At 44.9% G+C, this 19002-nt stretch overlaps 1 protein-coding gene across 2 annotated transcripts in view; it reads right to left on the bottom strand.

Annotated features, from left to right (window-relative positions):
* The window catches only part of PGAP1 (post-GPI attachment to proteins inositol deacylase 1), a 1466013-nt gene that overhangs the window by 1102941 nt on the left and 344070 nt on the right, over nt 1–19002 (bottom strand). For both annotated transcript variants that reach the window (XM_069615724.1, XM_069615725.1), the window contains one exon: nt 753–858. In XM_069615724.1, the coding sequence (XP_069471825.1) occupies nt 753–858 (106 nt within the window). The remainder of the gene's footprint in view (nt 1–752; nt 859–19002) is intronic.

Here is a 19002-nt window from a genome sequence, read left to right on the forward strand (position 1 = left end):
TTGGCAAGTGGTCAACTTTAGTGGGACCTACCAACATTTAACCCATGATTTTTTGGAACCTGGCAGTTCATCCCAAATTCCGCCTTGGCTAGAATTCAGAGGAGAACCTTCTTCAAATAAGATTTGTTTGGAGAACAGATGATGCCAAGAAACGCATCCAAACACCACTCCCTTCCACAACCAGTTTTATAACAAAAATAGTTTACTTAAAAAAGAAGCATATTGCTGCAGCATATTTAAAAATAAATCTGTACAGGTCAGGAAAATAAGCACTCCAGAGATATCACCAGATTCAACTCTGGCATTTAGGTTTCTAGTTCTAATGAGAATCAATAAACAAATTGGGAAAGTGATTTTATTCTGTTTAGTGATAGGTCCTTAGCTGTTAATAAGCACTACTAGTTTGGTCCCGAGGGGCAGGAAATCTTTGCCCTGCTTCAAGCACTGTGAACTAGGTTCATTGTTTCATACCCTTTCCCAGAGACTGCAGACCCTGTGCAATCATCTACATCCAAAAAGATCAAACTTGCTGGTTTGACAAACGCAGGTAATCAAAATATGATTAGCATCATGTCATTGTGCGAGCCTACCATTAATGTAACTAGTCCTAAGGCAGTTCCATACCCCTTTTGTCAACGGGAGAAGGATGTGTCTTGAACGTGAAGTTGGAAGACATGAAAAACTATTGGTAGGTATGTGTCCAAGAAGGGAGAAGTAGTGCAATACGCATATCTTTTTTTGGGTATGCAAACCTGATAAAGTAGTCTCAGCTTCTTCATCTGAATCCATGTATTTTGCTGGGTGCCTCACAAAATGATGGCTCAAGACAGTCATTCGCTTCTTTGGATCTTTTGTTATCTAAAGGCAAGAGGAACATGAGCAACAAATTGTCAAAGTCAAGACAATAAAAGAAAACACAGTCAATGCAACCCAATATATGTAGACTTTGAATTACCAAACAATGTAAATGATTGTATATATACAATGCATTGGATATGCTTACATCAGGACCAATTAAACATTTTATTTAGTTCATTAAAAAGTACCATAAGTTTAAAAACAAAAGGTCTTCGACTCAGTCACAGTCAAACAATGCATTACTTGTTCATTACAGTTATCATCAAATGTAAATAACGCACATTTTCACAAATATAATGCAATGCATATATTTATTGATGTATATGTACAAGTGTATTGTGGAGAACCAGATGGAGTCCGAATCAAGGACTTCATTTCAAGGGTGTTTATTTAAATAAAATGGAAAATTGCCTTTCTGTCCCTATCGCTAGGAGGGATTTCCCTGCCTATAAACTAAACTAAAGGTGCTTGTCAGATGTCAAAACAAACAAAGTCCTCAGTCCAAAAACCTATTCACTATTTGGCCCTACCAATTTATTGGCTCAGGCCCTGTCCTGCCAATGTTACTTGGATCCCTCTCTGGGTATTGATCACAGTTCAAAACAATGTTTTTTGCAATTCACCAAAGAAAAGTTTTCAGCTCTCGCTTTAGGCTCTTCAAGAAAAGTTGCAAGTCTTTATACAAATGAAAATTCTCAAGTTCTTTGAGTGAGGGATGATTCCCTTAGTCCTTTTCCACCAATTTGGTCGTTGAATTTCCACTAGCTTTATGTCTTGGACAGACTAATTGAACCCTGCAGGTTCCCTTATTCTCATAGGTTGAAAAATGTAATTTCATTATCTAGGGCTATCCAGACCCCTGAAGCTCTTTGGCTTGGTTAACTTTTGTGGTTTTATCTTTGGCCTCTGCCAGGGCTCTCGTAACCCTCCTTGTCATTTTCTCTCTTCTTGCTTTATTCCACTCGCCTCCCTCTATCCCAGGCAACCCTGGTACCTTTACTGTTGTCAGCTGACCTCTATTTGAGTGGATTCTCAGTGGGTATGTGCCCATACTCCCCGGTCTTTGCCGTTGCCGTGTTGTAAGGAATTGCTTCCAGTATCCTGCCTTTCGCGGCACACTCAGCGGTCCTTGCCCTGAGAGCAGAGGATTCGTTCCTCCACTGCCTGCTGATCTCGATGTCTGTTCGCGGGCCCCATGTCACGGCTCCCTCCATTCGCTCCCGTTCCCATCACTTGGGGGCATGTTTTGGGTTTTTTTTCCTACTGGACATTTCCTCCGAACCTTATGCTACAGTGCTGTGACGAATTGGGAGCCCTAAAACCTTATTTTCCAAGTTACTTCCCTTCCGGATCCATTCCAGGTTTTTGGCAGCCAGCATGCTACGTTAATCTAATGACTAAACTTCCCAGAATGCCTGGCTCACTGCCTCACCTCCTCCCTTGCAGGACAAGGTTGGGTGGAGGATAGGCAACACCTGTGGCTGCAGGTGCAGCAGGCGGCACACCTGAGGGGTGTGCTCGTTAAGGAGCTTTAAAAGCCTCAGTTTACTTCAGTCCAGCGCTGGCCATTGTTGCAGTGTTCCTGTTGTGGCTGGTCCCTTGTTCCTGGTTCCTAGTTTTTGTGCCTGGTTCCTAGTTCCTATTTCTTGTTCCTCTGCCCTGGATTTCGAATTTATGTGCTTAATTGATTTCTGCTTTCTGGATTTCCCTTTCTGTCTTCCTCTGTCTGCAGGCAGCCTTTCTCTGTGCTTTACCCTTTGATGCTGCCCTATTTGCCTGTGTTCTCTGTTTCTTTGAAGCTGTCCTTTGCTACTGAAAAACTTGATGCATTAGTCTTTCCCTTTATAGATTTAGCTTCCTGCCTTTTCTCCTTGAATGGGTGGGAAAGGTTTCCTTTTGTGATATCATTTTCCCTGCTCCTGATCCTTACTTTCTATTGGGATCCATTCCATGTTTTCCATTGCACTTCTACATTTATTTCCCATTGATTATTAGGTGTGGGGTGCTGTTGTAACTAGTCCCTGTGTGAATGCCTTTTGTTTTCCTCTCTATTCTATAATCACTTTTCCTACTTGCCCCTTGACTAGGGTCTTATGTATTTAGTTTCCTCCACCCATTGCTGTTTTAGCCTTCAGGATCCCTGTTTCATCAACTGGGTTCGTGGGTTTACTGACATTCAAGAGGTCTTTCCGGTCCTCGTGAGTACTGTTTCTAAGTTCCTTATTCAGTATCATCCAGAGTGTCAGTTCACAGATCCTGTCCTTGCTTGCCCTCTACGTGGGCTTAGCGCTGTCAGTATCTGTAATAGCATAGTGGGTAAGGAGTTTGCCGACTTTCCTTTCAGTCATAAGGAGGTTCTAAGTGCTTACCCCACATCCCTTTTCATATATTGGTAATATTGTTTCACTCTATTTGCACTCCTGGGTTTTAGTATACACGAGTCTTGGGTATTGTATGCACGTTGTTAGATTCAAAGTTGTTCACACTGTGTTTCCATGCACATTTCCCTTGCCATATTCATTGCCTTCTTCCTTTCTTAACAGAATGACCAGCCGTTATTCCCGTTTGAATATGGCCAGTTTAAGAAAGAAAGGCAGCAAGGCCACTAACAAGTTTGTACAGGAAGCTTCCCTTAAGTTTACCTGTGACAATCAAGTCACTGATCCTGACTTAAATGAACTCCTTGGTACAAATGGGTATTTACGTGCAAAGTATTTTTCCCACAGGATGGCCCATCGTACATTGCCTGATCCTAGTTCTGTCTTTAATTTTGATCCAGACTCTATGTCCGCACAAGCCTTAGTAGCGGAAAACAACACACTGCAAGATTTACTACACTCGAGTACGTCTGTTGAACCCCATGATTCTGGTTGTGCTTTACCTCAGATTGAACTGTTTCATGATTCAAACATAAAGAATGGAGGGGTTCATTGCATATCTTCTGTTTTCAGCCCTCAGTCTACTGCTTACTCCTCTGCACAAGTACTTACTGTAGACCCTAATGCCAAGAGGTCTGATGTCAGTAGTCTGCTTAAGGGAAACACAGACCAAGTCGGTAAGAGAGAGTATAGATCACAAAACCTGCAAGCAGTAAATGACAATGTACAATCAGTGCACATCCGGATGGCTAGGGCAGGATCCAGCCCTGATGCCACCATGCCTTCCCCTGTGCCTACTGATAGGGATGTACAGTTAAGGCGGGGCATGCTAAAAGCTGAACTTGAGGAGTTAAAACAAGAATACATTACTTTACAAGAGGAGAATAAAACCTTACAGTCTTTTCTGAATACACCTCAAACTTTATCCGTTGATGAAGTGAATACTGTTCAGTCCCTGAGTGCGGAGGTTTTTGTAGGTCATGATACTTGTCAATATGTAAAATCTATTGGGAGTGAAAGTCCTTTTTCTAGCACAGCACTTATTCAAGGCACAGGTTCTGACAATTATTCTACCGTTTGTCAGGAATTGCTGTTAGGTGAGGATTTACAAGCCACTCCTTTACCTAAGATTTCCTGTGTAGCAGTTTGCCATAATTCTGAGCTTGAACACATACATGCTTCTGATTTCCAAACACAATCCACAATGGTGGCATACACAGAATCAGTCACTACTGTAGGCTTAGGTTCTGCCCTTGATCTAGCTGCTGAGACTGAAGTAGACATTCAAGCTGATGTGGAAAACGATGCTACCTCTGTGTTCGCTCCTCCTTCTGCCAATTTTTGTCACAACGAACAGTCAAAGACAGTACAGAATTCTTGTTTTGATGGACTCATTCCACAGTATACTGAACCAAAGCCCGGCAGGAAATTCCTGAACTGTTGATTGTTAATATGCCACTTTCAGAAGCTAAGACAGAGGAATGGACATTTGACGAAATCCTGATTAACAGAGACTTTACTATGGTGATTCCTCTGGTTGATTTTGACTTCTACAAAGGAAGAGACTCTGTGTCATCCACTAAGGAGAGGGACGGCAGGGGTACAGCTCAGTCTTTGGTTACTGGTGCCAAGGAGTCAGCCGCCCTAAAGGTGCTTTCCATTCCTGAGCCACAAATGTGTGTCGACTTCTGGGACTTCACTCTGTCCTCCTACAACTATTGACTCTTCGATTATCCAGTCCACGGCTCTGCAGTCATCGTTGTCAAACGTGTCTTCAATCAATGAACAATTGCTATGTCTGCCAGTCACTCAAGAGCCTTCACCATGTACGTGGTCAGAGCCAAAGACCTTGACAAGTTTGTCTTCAGCTAACGAGACGGCTCCAGCTTGCATGCCCTCAGCCTCAGAATTTCCTCTGGCATGCCTGTTTTCGGCTACAGTGACTCCCAGTGGATTATCCTTCAGCCATGGAGCCTCCGGTAGCACATCCTGAGTGTCTGTCTTCGGTCCCAGAGACTACTGCTAGTTTGGCTTCAGTTCATGAGAGACCTGTATCCTGCTCAGCCTCGCTGCCAATATCTCGAGGTGCACCTGTCTACTCTGTCTGATCATGTTGCATATTCTTCTACTTCAGAGTTACCTCCTGAATCCCAACCATTTATTACAGATGAACATCCAACCTGCCCTTCTTATGCTTCAGGAAGATCACCAGAAGGCCTGCCTTTTACACAAGTTGATTCTCCCAACTGCTTGACTGTAGAATCAGCGCCTCCCGAATATGCAACATCTGAGTCTGAGACTTCTGCCAGCTCTCTCTTCAGAAACATCGAGCTGGATCATGACTCGGGAGGGCCTTACATGCAAGGCTGTTGGACTTGCCTGGAGTGTTATGAGAGGGAGACGGATACCATCCGCCATGGCCCAGACACCGAACAAGTAGCCGACCAGGATAACGGGCTGGATGGTTCGCATTTGGGGGCCGGTTTGGATCAGCCGCTTGACAGCCTTTTTGTTGCCGGATCCCACATGAGTCTGAGGGAGGGGACGGGCATGGCCCCCCAGCTGCTGCACCATCCGGGTGCTAGTAGCCAAAAGGAAGGGTATGACTGCTGCAGTTCAAGATGTGCCTGTTATTGCTCCTGCTGTGAGTGTGCCTGATGTACCAAGTACTGCGTCTATCACTCCTATCGGTATGCCAAACGTCTTTGCGGTTGTATCCCACGTGCAACAAGGTGGCTACATGATTGACACCAGGAGTGCCAGCTTCGTACAACCCATTGGACTTCCAGGCCCCCAAGGCGTGGAGTAGATGCAGTCGAACCTTGGTCACCCTCAACCACAGGCCTTTAACAAGATGGATGATGGGAGAAGATCCGAACCTCTACCTCGGCCGTCACCTTCTTTTTCTGAACATGAACATTTCCTGAAACCTGCTATTTTCTCACCTCCTGTGTGTCCGCTCTCGGCAGGGAGGCTACCAGAGCATCTACCATTGTCTAAAGCATGTTGCACCAGCCTGCCTCCCTCCTCAATGATGTATGAGTGTTCGCTCCCAGAGACTGAGCTTCCTGGACCTTCCAACTCTGCTTCGGGTCCTGCAAGTCCTTCATGCCTTTCTTCGACCCATGAGTCTCTTCCTCACCGAAAACCTGCCTATGGCTCTTCTAGACTGTGGCCTGATTCTATTCATTCCAGTCCCTCTGCTTCTGCCCGCGGGTCATCGTTTCCGTCAGTGCCACCTCTGAAGACAAAGCGCTCCTGTCATGGAAGGAAGATGTTTTGTGCGGGTGACGGCCGCCTGGAGTCGGCCGTGGGAGGGGGTATAGTGTCACGGCTCGCTCCATTCTCTCCCGTTCCCATCACTTGGGGGCATGTTTTGTTTTTTTTTTCCTACTGGACATTTCCTCCGAACCTTATGCTACAGTGCTGTGACGAATTGGGAGCCCTAAAACCTTATTTTCCAAGTTACTTCCCTTCCGGATCCATTCCAGGTTTTTGGCAGCCAGCATGCTACGTTAATCTAATGACTATACTTCCCAGAATGCCTGGCTCACCGCCTCACCTCCTCCCTTGCAGGACAAGGTTGGGTGGAGGATAGGCAACACCTGTGGCTGCAGGTGCAGAAGGCGGCACACCTGAGGGGTGTGCTTGTTAAGGAGCTTTAAAAGTCTCAGTTTACTTCAGTCCAGCGGTGGTCATTGTTACAGTGTTCCTGTTGTGACTGGTCCCTTGTTCCTGGTTCCTAGTTTTTGTGCCTGGTTCCTAGTTCCTATTTCTTGTCCCTCTGCCCTGGATTTCGAATTTATGTGCTTAATTGATTTCTGCTTTCTGGATTTCCCTTTCTGTCTTCCTCTGTCTGCAGGCAGCCTTTCTCTGTGCTTTACCCTTTGATGCTGCCCAATTTCCCTGTGTTCTCTGTTTCTTTGAAGCTGTCCTTTGCTACTGAAAAACTTGATGCATTAGTCTTTCCCTTTATAGATTTAGCTTCCTGCCTTTTCTCCTTGGATGGGTGGGAAAGGTTTCCTTTTGTGATATCATTTTCCCTGCTCCTGATCCTTACTTTCTATTGGGATCCATTCCATGTTTTCCATTGCACTTCTACATTTATTTCCCATTGGTTATTAGGTGTGGGGTGCTGTTGTAACTATTCCCTGTGTGAATGCCTTTTGTTTTCCTCTCTATTCTATAATCACTTTTCCTCCTTGCCCCTTGACTAGGGTCTTATGTATTTAGTTTCCTGCACCCATTGCTGTTATAGCCTTCAGGGTCCCTGTTTCATCAACTGGGTTCGTGGGTTTACTGACATTCAAGTGGTCTTTCCGGTCCTCGCGAGTACTGTTTCTAAGTTCCTTATTCAGTATCATCCAGAGTGTCAGCTCACAGATCCTGTCCTTGCTTGCCCTCTACGTGGGCTTAGCGCTGTCAGTATCTGTAATAGCATAGTGGGTAAGGAGTTTGCCGACATTCCTTTCAGTCATAAGGAGGTTCTAAGTGCTTACCCCACATCCCTTTTCATATATTGGTATTATTGTTTCACTCTATTTGCACTCCTGGGTTTTAGTATACACGAGTCTTGGGTATTGTATGCACGTTGTTAGATTCAAAGTTGTTCACTGTGTGATTCCATGCACATTTCCCTTGCCATATTCATTGCCTTCTTCCTTTCTTAACACCCCAGGCCCACCCAGATAACAGCGTGGTCACACCATCAGGTAAGACTGTCTTCCTTCCGTCTCTGCCGTATCGCCATTTCTAATGCCGGCCTCCGGGCAGATCTCTCTCATCTCTTAGTTCCTAAACTCCAGCGCTAGCTATGCAGTGTAGCGTGGCTCTGCCCCTCCAGGACGTTCTCATGTCAGAGGCTCGCCTCTGAATAGGATTTTTCTCTCTGCCTTCAAGTTTCCTTGTCTCTTTATTCTCGCCGCCGTACTTAAAAGGGGCGTGTTGTTCTCCACCAGCTACTGAGTTTGTGTAGATTCCAGCATTACCTTGAGCCAACATTAGGCAAGTAATGTTAGTGTGTTTTGAATGTGGATCAATTGACATAACACCAGTCGTTTCTATTCCCATATAGGCAGACTGAGTATTCTTTGGTCTTGAACTTCCTTTCCGGCTTGTCTCTGTATTCTGTTGCTTTAGTGTCTGGTTTAACAGCAAGGGGAATAACTCCCTTCTCCTGGTACAACATAGACTTTCTTCATGATCAAACAATACTTTTCAAGAGCCCTTGTAGCTCATTCCAAACTCCTTTTAATGTCAATTAACACTCTTCCTTTTCCTGGTTTCTCCCCCACTGAGGAGACATAGTTACTTCCTCTTTTTGAACTTGAAGGTCTCTCAAACAAGCACTCAGAATCAAAGGGCCACTAGGACGTAATCATCTTCCTTCTGACTTGTAGGGGTGATTCTTAAACCAGAGAGGTCAATCCGATTGCTTCTTATATCTTTGTCTCTTTTATCCCTCTTCTTTCACTATTATCACACTCATGGTGCTGAAGGGAATCACTCCCTGTATATATGGCATTTAAGTTTCTATATCACAGTCTCTCCGAGCAGGGAGATCACTCCCATAGCTTCCCACACTGACTTTACACTCACCACCCCTCTGAAACAAGGGAGTTCCTTCTTATGCGTATTCGCACTTGAAGCACTTTGTTTATAGTCACAGAGACGAGGGAGATTACTCCCCAGAGACTCTCCCCTTTTCAAAGCTTTAGGTGGACTACTGGGATGAGGGACATCACTTTGGATGCTGCTCTTGGCTGGTTCCACTCCCTTACTGGGTCTCCTGTGTTCCTAGTTACCTATATTTGTAGCCGCACAAGTCACTGGTCTTTCCAGGGGCCTTGGATCACCATGCCAGCCTCTGTAACCGCTCTCTCGCTCGCATCCTGCAGCAACTCCATGGGGTCTTCTGCATCTCAGCGGTGTCAGTACTGTTCTTGGACCAGCTGGTCCACTTCCCTGAGGTTGCGCCACCGTTTTCCAACTTTAATCTTCCTGGTAAGCCTGCGCTCACTCAGGCTGCAGCAGACTCCCTCGGTTTACCCCTGGCATCCTCAGAGGTACGGATGAGCTTCTTCAGCGTTCCATCTTTATTCTTCCTAGTGGCCACCTCATCTCAGTACTTAGTGAGTGAACACTCAATATACTTCCTTGAGTGCTCTTCCTCATCTCAATAGTTTCAGATAAGACTTAATTGCCCTGTACCTTTATTGATTTTACTGTGCTCAACCTCCCGAGTAAAAATAGGTTGAAGAATTACAATAAATAACAGTAGAGCTTTCATCTGGGCCGATAACATTTTGAAAAGGTCTTGAAGTCTCAGAGGACAAGGGGGTTTCTGAACGGAAAGGGAGTGTATGTCCCCAAAAGGGGAGTCTCTCCCTGCGAGGTCGTCCTGCTTTTTACCACACCTAGGGGGGATTATTGGGTAGCAGCCTCACCTCCTTAGACACACGAAGGGAATGGCTCTCCTCTAGGGAGAAGTGACGAGATCATGTCATTTGTCACAGTGTGTGTATGCATGTGTGTTTCACCACCGGCTTGATCTATGACCATGTTTTACTGCTCCCCATCATTGCTTAAAATGTGACATCATAATTGCATTTGAGTCTCTGCATACCCCTCTTCATTGTACCACTGTGATCTTATACCGATATTTTGTCCGTCGCCTGCTTTATTAGTATTTACCCTGATTGCTCTCCCGCTGTTTAGCATATTCCTGTACCCATGTGCATTCAATCTCGCATCACGCATGCTGTTGCCTCTGAGTTCATAGCATTTCACTTGTATCTGTGTGCTCTCAATCTCGCATCACGTATGCTGTTGCCTCTGAGTTTTCTCTTCCCTACAACTGCTGCTCCTCCCTGAACATGCTCCCTTTGTCAGCACGTTAGCCATTACCGGACTGGACTGCACCCCACACGTAGCATTCTGCACACGCCCTGTCCAACCTGGTCTCTCTGTCCTTTCCCTGATCTGCTGAAACCTGTAGTCAAGCTCTCCTAGCAATCTACCCAATGTACCACTGGGTATCAGGCTACTAGTCCACACGCCCTATTGTCTCTCCACCCTAGCACTCTTGGACCTACTGCGCTAGATTGCAGCTCATTATGCATTGGCACTACCTCATGCTAATTACCTCCTGGCTACCCCCCTCCTTCATCTCCTCTGCCTGTACCACTATCTATAGTGAACACAATTTTCCCCACATAGCTAGCAACTTGAACTGCATCCACACCTCAGGACAAAGGGCTTCCACCCCTGGCCGTGCCAATATCCACAACATTATGACGATACACTTCCCCTACAATCCATATTTGGACTCACCTGCACTATCGTTGGAACACTTCGCCACTAAACCAACACCTAATAAACCTTGCACCTTACACCTAAGGAATTATAGACTTGGCTCAAGATTCCTCCGCCCTACCGTCCAACTTCAATCCCTGTCACAGCAGGCAGCCACTGTACTCAAAACACCATCACACACGCAACCTCTCAGGAACACCACAACCTTGCAGCCTAACGGCTGCCCCCAAAAAAAACTTTGATTAAGGGTGCCCTGATTAATGCCAGATCACTCTCTGCGCACGCCTTAGCCATTGCTGATTTCATTACAACACAAGACCTTGACTTTCTGGATATAATGGAGACCTGGCTACATGCTGCCTCCGGGCCTTTACTAGCACTCGCCATTCCTTCGGGCTACACTATTATTAGATGTGCGCGCAACACTAATCAAACAAAAGGCAGTGGTGTCTCCTTCATCCACAAAATCTCCATTGGCATCAGAAGTATTAGTAACCAACAAATCCCATTTTCAGAAATACTATTGCTCAAACTTCCCATTTCACCTAATCAAACTGCCACCGTCCATCTAATATACCGTCCACCTGGACCTGTCTCCACCTTCCCAGATGACATCATGTCCATCATAGCTGAGAAAGCCAAAACTAAGTCACAAATCATTTTACTTGGCGACTTCAATCTTGGATTCCAAGACCCTAACGACCCCGCAGCTCTTGATCTGGCTAATACCTTAACAGACCTAGGCTTTGCTCATCATATCACGGAACCCACCCATTCAAAAGGGAGAACCCTCGATTGGCTAGCTGACATCAACTGCTGTATCAATTTATAAGACAACCTATCTTGCGCTTGGTCTGACCATCACACAATCACCTTTAACATTAAAGCCACAGACCAGACATTGCCCCTGCCATTAAAACCAGAAACAAAAGAGACAGGAGATAAGATAAGGAAAAGTTGCTCCCCCTAATTCTCCCGTTATTAAACAACATCGCATCATATTGCACGGTTTCTACAGTATTAGTTGATAACTTTAACCAGTCCATGCTCAAAGCACTGAACACCATTGCCCCAATTAAACTTAGAAAACCTAAACCTCGAGCTCACCTGAACTCATGGTTCACGCCTCACCTAAGAGAACTCCGCAATTTAAAACGTATGGCTGAATCCCGCTGGAAAAGCCTTCCTTCTGACGCTAACAAAGACTCCTTGCTCATTGCGTCCCTTAACTACAAAGAGGCGATCTTTCAGGCTAAAAAAGACACTTTCAACAATCGCATTATGGAAGCCAAATCCAACACCAAAGAGCTCTTCAAGATTCTCAAAGCACTTGAATCTCCTGCAACCCCCCCTGATACCTGCAGCAAAAACAGTACCTGGTGTACAAACATACAATCAGCTCTCCTGGGCAAAGTCGCTACACTCCAGCCCAAAATAAACGCTAAACAAACCTGTATCCGGACCGACGACCAGCCACCTCCTCCCACTCGCACTACCACTTCCGCCCTCTCTATTTGCAAGCCTTTCGGCTACACGCATCTTAGTACCACAGAGGTTGAGAACATCATTAACAAGCTCAAACCATCAAACTGACATGGCGACCTGTGCCCTACACTCACTATCAAGAATGCTGCACATGAATTAGCCTCTTTTATCACCTCCCTCATCAATACATCCTTTTAAAACAAGCATTGTCCCTGACACCTAAAAGATGCGTGGGTCATCCCCTTGCTCAAAACACCACCCCTCAACCCTAGTATACCTACCAACTACAGGCCTATTACTATAGTCCCGTTCCTGCTTAAAATTCTGGATCGCGCTGCTTACCTTCAGATACAGGAGTACCTGGAATGTAATAAACTCCTTGGTCTCTGGCAATCAGGCTTCCGGCCCAGGCACGGAACTGAAACTGCCCTCATTGATTTGAAAACACAAATTGAGGATTTGAAAGACAAAGGGAAACTAGCTCTGCTGCTCCTACTGGACCTCTCGGCAACCTTTGATCTGGTGAACCACTATATCCTATGCCAACACCTCACTTCAGCTGCCAAATTTTCTGACTCCGACACTTCCTGGATTAGATCTTTCCTGGACAACAGATCTATGCGGGTCTTCTCCCCCTCGGCAGCCGCTGAGCCCTCTCCTGTTCGTTGCGGTGTCCGCCAGGGTTCCTGTGTGTCGCCTACACTATAAACGTGTTCACTAAACCTCTCTTTGATATTCTTGATTATCTGGGTGTCACCTACACGAATTATGCTGACGACACCCAGATACTCATCCCTATCACTGGAGACCAACACTAAATCATTGAATTATGTTTACCTGGTTATCCAGGCTTGGATGGCTCAATACAAGCTTTGTCTTAACGATGACAAAACAGAGCTCCTCATCCTTGGCTCGCAACTTCAACTTAGCAAACTTGATCCGGCATTTAAGTCCTTTATCATCGACGGCAACACCATCAAGGTCTCCAACGATATCAAAACTCTTGGTATCTACCTTGATGCCACCCTGTCACTTACTAGACAAACTAACTCTATTACTTCAGCCGCGGCCTACACGTGCAAACTCATCACCGCATGTCGCCCCTTTCTCTCCACAGCTAACTGCATCATCTTAGCCAGAACACTTGTCATGTTCAAGATTGATAATTGCAACGCTCTCTATCTGGGGACCAGCCAACGGAACCTTAACAAACTGCAGGTCACCCAGAATAACGCCATCAGGGCAGTCCTCAACATATCAAGAAGTAACCACATATCAGACAGCAGACGCAATCTGGGTTGGCTCTCAGTAGGCCATAGTATTTCACTGAAAACACTTACCCTCACCCATAGGTGCCTTGCTAACCAGGCTCCCACCTACCTTGCTATACGTTTTTTTTACCCTGCACTTCCAGTCGACCGCAGAGAACTGCCCAAATCAACTGTCTCACCCTCCCTAGGTTCAAACTGCAGAAAGCGGGTGGTAGCAGTTTCCCGGTGCTAGCTACCAAACTATGGAACTCACTGCCTAACCCACTTAGGTTTGAACCCTCTTTCCACGCCTTCAAATGTAAAACTAAACCTTGGTTACATGATTGTGACAACCCCTCCAAGTGACGGCCTTACCCGCGATGGAGGCATCACCTTGGTCACCTCCAAGGGTTATCAGGCTCACTTCTGTATAAACCTGCTTTGTAAATGTGATTGTATATGAACTGTATATACCTCCTACTATAAATGTAAACTCTTGTTTTCTATATTTGTACTCTCTTGTATTGTACGATTACTCTCTACTCATGTATATGTAACCTAACATAAGATATGCGCCCAGTTGCCCCAGGGCCAGGTGCGCTTTACAAATAAAAGAAATACAAATACATGCTGTCATAGAGGAGGGTGCACAGCAGCCAATGGATGAGCACCTGTGTTTGCAATAAAGGAGAGGGGCTGCTTATGGGCGCTGATGGAGTAGTGCCATTCTTTGCAGGGGAAAGGGAAGATGGGATCAGCAGAACAGCACCTGACAACATCTTCAGTGACAATATGGCATTATTGAATATAGCCAACGTGAGTGTGTTCTTAAAGTGGCTGTACGGACATACTTGGGCACAGCAAGCATGACAATGGGCCTCATTACGGGTCTGGCTGTAACCCTGCCGGTGCTACTGGCGGGTTGCCTCCGGACCCGTAATATTTTACCGGTGCCTGACTTCCCAGTGCCACCGGCTCATTACGAGCCTGGTGGCCCCGGAAGTCAGGTGCCGGAAAATTGTAAGTCCCCATTCCCATAGAGTCCTCCGGGACTCTATGGGAGTGAGGATATGGAAGCACCGGCACCGTTGGCAACGGTGCTAATGCTTCTGTGAACAGTCTGCCTACCGTGGCCGCAGCACCCGGCAGTGTCAGAGCTATTGGGCACAGAGGCCACGGCAGGCAGACTGAGTTTGCCGATCCAGAAACAAGGTACCGGCACCCTTGTTTCCGGACTGGCAAACTCGTAATGAAGCACAATGTCTTCTTACAGTGGCAGCATGGCATTACTGGACATAGCCAACGTGTGTGTGTTCTAAAAATGGCACAGACATCACGGAAATGCATTGGATAAAAGCTCCTGTGTACTGTTGATGGTTTGCATCTATTGGATTGTGTTCTTGTATTACCCTACAGAACAGATTATCAATTGTCTGACTTTTTATCAGATATAGTGCTGTGAAATTAACCATTTAAACACATTATTTTAAAAAGGGTCTTGGTGGAAAACCACCAAGAATACACCATGGTTAGTTTGGACTCCAATTGGTTGTTAGCTTCTTACTGGAAAATATATACACCCTTTCAGTTAAAACATTCATCCGCTGCCACTGGTTTAAGCTGCCAAAATAAGTATGGGCAAATCAGGCAAATACTATACCAGGCAAAGATCTAAAGTCAAAATCTTGAAGGAAAAGATTTAAGGCAAAAACAAAAAAGGAGTATGGTGATAAGAAATAAGGAAGGTAACAAAGACAGAGCAAAGGCCTAATTCTCTCTAAGAAGTACAGTTGTGTGTTATTTCGAAGACCTGAAAAGCTTCATGAAGCTGGCAGGATTGTACCCCACAATCCTGTTTCACAAATCCCAGGGTTTTCTCCACCAAGGAGATACCCCCGGAACCAACTGCACTTCCCCCTTTATCAGGCATTTCTACTTGGCTTACCATGTACTGGGTAGGAGAGGCAGTCACACAATTCCCCTGTCACACTTTCTATGCCTGTGGTGCCGGTGGGATCAGGGCCACCTAGCGCACAGAAAACGGAGGAGTCCGTCCTCCGTTTCAGCACAGCATGTGGAACGTGACCCTGCCACCAGGTCCTTGCCTCTGATGTGTTCCCCATTGCTGTCTCTAGATACAGGGAATCCCACTGCAACAAAACAAAAAAAAAAACACATAGCCTCTCCCAACAGCACATGGCGGCTACCAACCGAGAAACACACCTACACTCAGTGAACAGTCTTAATCGAACTGAAGCTGCCAACAGCAGAACACAGCTCTCTTGCTCTTTTCTCCCACTCAGTCCTCCTAACCTATCCCCCACCCGCTTTCTTTACAGATCCGCCAGAGCGCCAAGAAATCAAACAGGCGGCAACAGTGCACGGTATAAGAACCTTTAACATAACATAGCATAACATAAAAGGGAAAGCAAGCTACACGTTTTTGTCCAAGAAACGGTCTCTGTTGCCTGGGATCCGAGAACCTCCAGAGATTCCAAGTCATCCAAGTTCATAGGTATTTAGTTGGGTCCAGTCATTTATGTTCTTCACACAGTACTTATGAAGTACCAGCTATTAAACTAAATTGGACGGTAAGATCTTTCTGCTCTCTCCAGTCTTCACCATCATATTGCTCAAATCAGTTTCACCGCAAAATCCTGTTCTTGTCCCTGCTACAGATCCTGAGATACATTCATTCCAGAACCAGGGGGAGTGTCCAGCAGCACTACTGCGCTTTTTAGGATGGGGGTACCACTGTTTGTTCATATTCAAACCATGTGGCGTTTTCTTTAAGGTTTGGAGGGTATCGTCTTCAGGGCCCCGAGAGGTCTGCATCCTGTTCCGGCCTGAGAAGCTGATAGATTGCACAAAGCCTTTTTTTCCTTTCCTGAGCCATGGAGACCTTACTTAAAGAGTTGGCCACTTAGGTCCAAAACTAAAAGTTGAAGTGGCCATGTACCATTAGGAAAATGCTGTTATTATACAAAACAGTGTCAAACTTGTAAAAGAAACATACACAAGCCAACCCATGATGAACCGGGTCTGGTCCCAGTTCCGGGGCAGGAGCCAGCGGAATAACTTCACATTCTGACTTGCGCACATTATTAATACCCACCACCCTCCTAGCTCCTGTAGCATCACAGTGTCGCAACCCCTCTGTTACCTGCAAAATATGGAGGAGATCCTGTAGAGTTTAAGGCCTTTATGGCCCAATGCAGAATCCATTATCTATATAGGCCACAGTTATAGGCATTGTTTCTTTAATTTTGTTTAATCTAGACAAAACAGCCTTAGCTTGGGTTGCTCAATACAGATGGGAATAGCACACACCTGACAGTCTTTGAAGAGTTTTTGGAGGCCTTCCGGACCATGCTAAACCGTCAATACGCGGAACAAGCTACCTAGAATGAACTCTTTGAAATAAGACCAGGGAATCAACACATACTGACTATTGAAGGCTCATTTTCATGGCCTGGTGACACAAACCAATTGGCCTGAAGATGCTTCATTAACAATATTTCATAAAGAATTAAAGGATGATCTCAAAGATGCTCTTTGTCAAGTAGTTGCACCCTCATAAACCTTATTAGAATACATAGCTTTGGTGATGAGAAAAGATCAACCATCCAGTGAGAGAAAGGAAGAACGGAAAAGATTGGAGTGCTGTAGATCCTATACCAGGTGGGAAAAAGTGATGACTATTTCCAATGAATCAGAACTCATGCAGTTGGGAAGTCTGAGAAGATGCGTAACCCCCAGAAAAGAGGGAGGGAAGATTTGTTTATTGTGGAGATACAGCTCATACAATGAGAGCTTGCCCCAAACGTCCCCCATCTTCAGCAGGAAAAGAAAGCACTCGGCCTCAAAATATAATCCGAGGGTGAATGAAAATACAGGCAATTCCTGAATTATCTTATGTCCAACCATGCCCATGCAATCCTCCCATCTCTTTATATTGGTCGATTTGATAATGGGGCAACAAAGATGAGAAGGCGTTATAGCCTTGATAGACAGTGCTTCCAAAGACAATTTCATTAAAAATCACACAACGGTAGGTATACCCACAAACCATCATTCTAAGGGCTAGTATCTGAAATCACAAACCATGGTACGAATGAAGGTATTACTCAACAAAAGTCATAGAAATGTATTTAAATAGATTCTAAAAGCCTAATGTGCAAAAAAGATGCCATCACCACCTGATCAATGTGCATAGACAAATCTCCCAAATGATTCACAATCTAAAAAGTGCAAAATTACATAAGCGCAAGTTTAGTTATATTGCAGTCATAAAGCATATTTTTATTATGCCAAAGTTCGACTAGGTGAGACAATAATCGCTATTAAAATGGTCTTCCAAGTGGTTTCTGAGCTCTTTAGAGGGATCGCATGGAATAACCCCCTTCCTAGTTTCAACAATAACCCATTGATTAATTGGGAATGTTTTACTCCGGACTGGCTGCACATGTCTGTGAAGAAATTAAAACACATTGCGAACTGACCATGTGTTTAACTCACAGCTGATTAACTGTAATGCTTAATTCGAAATATAAATAAAGAAAAGATATATAGCCATACTTAAATCATCCTGTAGTGCAAGGCCTGTATTGGCTTTCAAGAGTCACTGAATAAACCTAACCAACAAAACAATGCAGAGAAACCCATTAGTTGTCTCTCTGAAAAGAGGTACACCTGTACCTGCCCACCCTAACAGGATCAATAACATTTACAATTTCTCCAGGTGTAATCATGGACACATAATGATCCATTTTCTGGGTTCCATACATCAATGGAATTCGGAATTCACTGAATGGAAACAGAAGAGAGGAAGAGACTACTGGTACGTCTATTTGTGGGCCGCTATGTGCCAGGAGATCATGGGAAAAATGTCTGAAAAAAAGGTAATGTCTATGGAATTATCAGTCTTACCTCCTAATGGGATGAAATGGTGAGTCCACGCACACATGGCAATGTGCCCTTGGGGTATGTCAACAAGGTCATAGCACAGCAGAATTATGCAACGCCTCACGTTTACTTAGTTACAATGGTTCTTGTCAGTTCCTGTCCCTGTGGGAGGAAGACTACGTGGATCAAGTGACTGCCATCACATGCCCAGAACGTTGCCGCCATCACCTAGGTTAAAAATAGGCTGGACCGCTAAAAACAGACCAACAATTCAATCGGAACAAAAGACCAACTGTGCTTCCAGTTGGGCGAAGAAAAACATATAAAGGAGCCACAAGGTCTTGTGAAGGGTCAGAAATGTGAGACAGACAACTTTTGGGTGACTTCTCAAAATATGCCATTTTATTAAAATATAAGTTTCAACAAATGCTTCACTATCCCTACCATGACGAGGATTTCCCTGCCCATCAAAACCGAGAGGTAGCACTCTAACCAAGGATATCTGGCCCTCCCACTTAAACATAAAATACACAAGCAAATATGTGGCAATTCATAACAGCACCAACAATTGTATTTCTAATATATTTACAAGTCTCTTTTTATAACCTGGGTGAACTCCCCTTCCCCAGGTTTCAAGTTGGATTCAGTGGCAACGTTTAAAAAAAAAAAAGAAACCAGGAAATCCAGGTTTGCAACAAAGTTCTAACTCAGTTCTTGGTTCCTTCACTTTGTCAAAAGAATCAACCAACAGAAAGATTTCTCTTCTTCCTTGAATAATGATTTCCACTTCATCCAATAGCATCAATGGTGTT

The sequence above is a fragment of the Ambystoma mexicanum genome, chromosome 9 (genome assembly GCF_040938575.1).
Source record: "Ambystoma mexicanum isolate Mex_15411 chromosome 9, UKY_AmexF1_1, whole genome shotgun sequence".
NCBI classification, from domain to species: Eukaryota; Metazoa; Chordata; class Amphibia; order Caudata; family Ambystomatidae; genus Ambystoma; species Ambystoma mexicanum.